Source organism: Silene latifolia, chromosome 1 (assembly GCF_048544455.1).
Source record: "Silene latifolia isolate original U9 population chromosome 1, ASM4854445v1, whole genome shotgun sequence".
Taxonomy (NCBI): domain Eukaryota; kingdom Viridiplantae; phylum Streptophyta; class Magnoliopsida; order Caryophyllales; family Caryophyllaceae; genus Silene; species Silene latifolia.
Window position 1 is genome coordinate 111,169,248 of NC_133526.1, and position 4,873 is coordinate 111,174,120.

The 4,873-nt window shown below is 40.2% G+C and overlaps 1 protein-coding gene across 1 annotated transcript; it reads left to right on the forward strand.

The window, feature by feature from the left end:
• The first annotated feature begins 610 nt into the window (after nt 1-610).
• LOC141653113 (uncharacterized) lies at nt 611-4,271 on the forward strand. Its single transcript, XM_074460766.1, has 5 exons — nt 611-1,106; nt 1,222-1,391; nt 3,312-3,495; nt 3,610-3,932; nt 4,002-4,271. The coding sequence occupies exons 1-5, from the start codon at nt 611-613 to the stop codon at nt 4,269-4,271; spliced, it is 1,443 nt and encodes a 480-aa protein (XP_074316867.1).
• The last annotated feature ends 602 nt before the right edge of the window (nt 4,272-4,873 follow it).

Below are 4,873 nucleotides of genomic sequence, written 5' to 3' on the forward strand. Positions count from 1 at the left end.
ACTCTCTTGGCTGTGTGTTGGAGATTGATCTTTGCTTAGTGCTGGATTAGTGAGCCCTTGAGTCTTTGCTGTGTTCTGGAACCAGGGATCACAACCCTATCTCATTGGCTTAGTGCTTTGAGAAGGGAACTATCAGTCACAGTCTGCTTTAAGTTCATTTTCAGAGAGCATTGCGAGTTTGTCAGTCTTTGATTATTTAATTAAAATACTTAGACTCTTTGGCACAGTTTTAGCTTGCCCTTTTAACTAAATTGTCACCAATTTTCATGATTTTAGAAGGTTATTTACTAATTTTAGCAAATTTAGACAATTGACTGCATCTGGGTACAATTTCTTGAGTTTTGTGCTATTGTTCTGTTATTTTGGGTCAGTTATACCCTTAATTACAGTCCAACTAGTGTCCCACCATAAGACCATGAAAACCCATAGAAGAATGGAGGGAAAGGAACCAGTTAAGTCTTGGCTTAAGCTTATAAAGAAACTTAGGGAAAAGTTTGTGTCCAAAGATTACACCCAAGACATGTTTATCAAACTTACCCAACTTAAACAAGACCAACAAATTTTTGAAGCCTACCTTAGAGACTTTGAACAATTGACTTTGTAATTTGAGATGACTGAGAAGCCTGAGCAACATATAGCTAAGTTCATTGAGGGCTTGGATGCTAAGATAACTAGTAGGGTGAGGATGCAACAAGTGTGGTCATTTGATGAGGCTGTAAACTTAGCTTTGAGAGTTGAGAATCTGAGTAAGGGGAAGGTTGTTGTCACTAAGGCCCCTAGCAGGCCTTCATTCTACAAACCACCAACAGGGGTTAAGATTGGGGAGCCTGTCACAACTGTCAAGCCTCCTGCTCTTGACAAAGAGAAGGCCATAGAGACTGGTCAAAGGAAAATCAGTCCTATGAAGAAATGCTTCCAATGTCAGGGATATGGTCACTTTGCCAAGGAATGTCCCACCAAGAGGAGCCTGAGTTCCCTTGAGGTATTACAGTGGGGAGAAGATGAAATCTTGGTCTGTGATAATGAAGAGGAGCTAGAAATTGAGGCAGCTGAGGAGGTAGGGGAGACTGAAATGGTGGTAATGCCTAACTCAGGACTAAATCTGGGTACTTGGAGAGTCATGCATACACAACCACGGCCACTTGAATTGGATCAAAGACAACAGATATTCAGGACTAGGTGCATTATCAGGGGAAGAGTTTGTAACCTGATAATTGATAGGGGGAAGCTGCACATATGTTGCCTCTAATACCTTGATTGAGAAGCTCAGTCTGGCTACTATGGACCACCCTCAACCATATAAGCTGAGGTGGTTAAACAAGGGAGCTGAGTTCAGGGTTGACAAGCAGTGTTTAGGCCCTTTCTCCATTGGAAAGGACTATTCAGATGAGGTCATGTGTGATGTGCTACCCATGGCTGCATGTCATCCGTTGCTTGGCAAACTGATGTGGACGATGTCGTCGCTCATCCAATCAAACTCATTTATAAAACTCAACAAACAACTAGCTAGTGGTAAGTCGAGGTCGATCCATGGGACGGTGGTTACTCAAATTATTCAATCTAATTATGGTTATGCTTGGGGTTGTCACAATTATAATGGGTTGATGATTCTAAGCTAATAAAGGAAATAAACAAGCAACAAAAGGAAAGATGTAAACAATTGATTAAAAAGCACTAGGGTGTCATGGGATTATAGGGGAATCATGGGATAAGATCATACAAACATGTTCTCAAATTATAAGCAAGCAATTATTGTTGTGATGGATTGAGTTGGGTTATATCTTACAATCCTAGGAAAGTTTGGGTCCCGGAGCCGAATCGATTAGATTGTACAACACCTACAAGTCGACTTAATCTTCCCTACTCAACAACATGCATGGTCTAATGAGACTCGAGTTGGGTTATGTCTTACAAGTCTCATTGAAAAGATAGGAGATGATAGTAAATGCAAGGATTCATAGGCTTAGCATTTCATCAAACATAACATGTGCATGAGTTGAGATCAAAACAAGCAAGCAAATAAAACATGAAAGCATATTAATTTAAGCATGAATCATTCCCCATGTTGGTTTCCCCTAATCACCCATTAACCCTAGCTAAGAGACTACTCACTTATCATCATATTGAACATGCTAGCAAGGTTGTCAATCATACTAACAAAGTGAAACATGATGAACAAATAAAAGTAATTAGCAATAATTAAAAAGAGATTAAGAGATTATACCTACTAATGATTCCAATAACAAAGCAAGAATAATAGAAGAACTTGATGATTGATGGAAGGTTGTCAATCTCCCAATAAACCCAATAATCTTCTAATTACCCAATAATAAACTTGAATTCCTCAATAATAAACTTGAACAATGATTAAAGGAAAGATTAATGTATATTTTGTGGAAAGATTAAATGATAATCTATTCTAATCTACTACTAATCTAATCTAAGGAAAGATTGATTCCACCTCCTGAAAACTTGATTGTTTGATTATTACAAATGGGGTATTTATAGTGGAAATTAGGGAGGATGCATTAGGGTTAACTAAGGGCTAAACTAGTAATTACACTTTTTAAGTTGAGCAAGGAGCCTCCGGGATTTTTCAGAGGAAGGGCGTCTTTCTCGGAGCTTGAAGAACACGAAAATCACTGGAAAGAAATCCGAGCGGATTGGAGTCGGGACGGCCGGATTCTTGCGGTGGAATCCGAGCGGATTCAAGAGCAAGACGCTCGGATTGTAGTGGGAGAATCCGAGCGGATTCAGAGCAATCCGAGCGGATTGGGCAATCCGAGCGTCTTCAGCGCGGGACGCGCGGATTCTTGTACAGCTTCTTTGTTTGAGCTCGGATTGTAAAACGGACGTCATTTTCTCATCCGGACTCCTATTGGAGTGATTCAAAAGCCTAGATCGCTTGTTTTTTCGACGCCGTTCCATCTAGCATATTTTCAGAGCCAAATGAGCAACCCTTGGTTTGCGTTTCGAGCGATTTCTTCATGCAATGCCTTCCTTGCTTTTCCTCCTTGCTTTAAACCTTATGACCCTTCTTTATACTCTTTATTCCTACATCATTGGTCATCATTCTTGCCTCCTCTTCATACTAGTCCATCTAATATCATTAATAAGCTTCCAAATATGCACGAAAGACGGGAATTTCCGCCTTATTATCTCCTTTTCTACAAAACATATGAAATTCGATAGAAAAGCAAAAAGGAAAGTTTTGACGGATAAAATGGCCATGAAATGCTATAATAGTATGCAAAATAGGCTCAATTAGGGGACTAAATATGCGCTAATTATGGTCACATCACAAACCTTAGGAATTTAACAAGGATTGTGTTCATCAGGGGAGGGAGAACAACTACTCTTTTAAGCTGGACAAGAAGAAGATCACCCTGACACCTTTACCACCAGCTCTAAAGAACACTACACCACCTAGTCTTGTTGAACATTCTAAAGAAGTGCTGATGATTGGTGAATCAAAAATGGTTGAGGAGCTGAACAGTAAGGAAGTCATCCTGATTCTCCTTGCTAAGAGAATTGCATAAGGAGCAGGGCTTTCACTGCCTACTGAAATCCAACCGCTGCTTAGGAATTATGGGGATGTGTTCCCTACAGAGCTGCCTAGTGGATCACCACCACTCAGGGGAATAGAGCATCACATCGATCTCATCCTAGGGGCTGCTCTCCCCAACAAGGCAGCCTACATAAATGATCATAAAGCAACACAAGAATTGCAGAAGCAGGTGGGAGAGTTAATGAACAAGGGGTTTGCCAGGGGGCCATTGAGTCCTTGTGCTATCCCTACACTTCTTGTCCCAAAAAAGGATGGAACTTGGAGGATGTGTACTGACAGTAGGGCCATTAATAACATCACTGTCAAGTATAGATTTCCAATTCCAAGATTAGATGACATTCTTTATGGGCTCAGTGGAGCCAAGGTATTTTCAAATATAGATCTGGGGCAAGGCTATCAGTAGGTGATAATCAGGGAATGGGATGAATGGAAGACAACATTTAAGACCAAACATGGCCTGTATGAATGGCTAGTCATGCCTTTTGGCCTGTCTAATGCTCTCAGCACTTTTATGAGGTTAATGACTGAAGTTCTAAGGGCTCATTTGGGGAAGTTCATAGTTGTCTACTTTGATGACATCTTGGTTTACAGTTCCACCAAAGATGAGCATATGCAGCATCTAAGGCAACTATTTGAGACACTCAGAGCCAATAAGTTGTATGGCAAATTGGAGAAGTGCTCCTTTACACAGTCTGAAGTCTAGTTCTTAGGCTTTGTGATAACTAATGAGGGAATATCTGTTGATCCCTCAAAGATTGAGGCCATCAAGACTTGGCCAACTCCAAAGAACATCATAGAGGTCAGAAGTTTCCATAGGTTGGCTTCATTCTATAGAAGTTTTATTCAGGGTTTCAGTTCAATCATGGCACCAGTTACTGAGTGCATGAAGAAGGGAGAGTTTAACTGGAATGATAAAGCTGAAAATCCCTTTGAAGAGATCAAAAGGTTGTTGTGTCAGTCACCAGTCCTTGTCCTACCAGACTTCAATAAATTGTTTGAAGTAAACTGTGATGCAAGTGGAATAGGAATTGGTGTTGTGTTGATGCAAGAACACAAGCCTATAGCATTCTTCAGTGAGAAATTAAATGGTGTAAGAGTGAATTACTCAACTTATGACAAAGAATTCTATGCAATTGTTAGCACTCTGAACCATTGGAGTCATTATCTGAAACCTACGCCATTTGTACTACACTCTGACCATGAGGCTCTCAAGTACATTAATGGCCAGCACAAATTAAATTTAAGGCATGCTAAATGGGTAGAATTTTTACAATCATTCTCTTTTTCCAGCAAGTTTATCCAAGG

Bases quoted from the DNA above. Each gene is read 5' to 3' on its own strand.
- LOC141653113 (XM_074460766.1), top strand. From the start codon at position 611: ATGACTGAGAAGCCTGAGCAACATATAGCTAAGTTCATTGAGGGCTTG. The intron at 3,496-3,609 runs GTAAGGAAGTCA...TGTTCCCTACAG, and splicing joins AATGGTTGAGGAGCTGAACA to AGCTGCCTAGTGGATCACCA. The intron at 3,933-4,001 runs GTATTTTCAAAT...GATGAATGGAAG, and splicing joins ATGGGCTCAGTGGAGCCAAG to ACAACATTTAAGACCAAACA.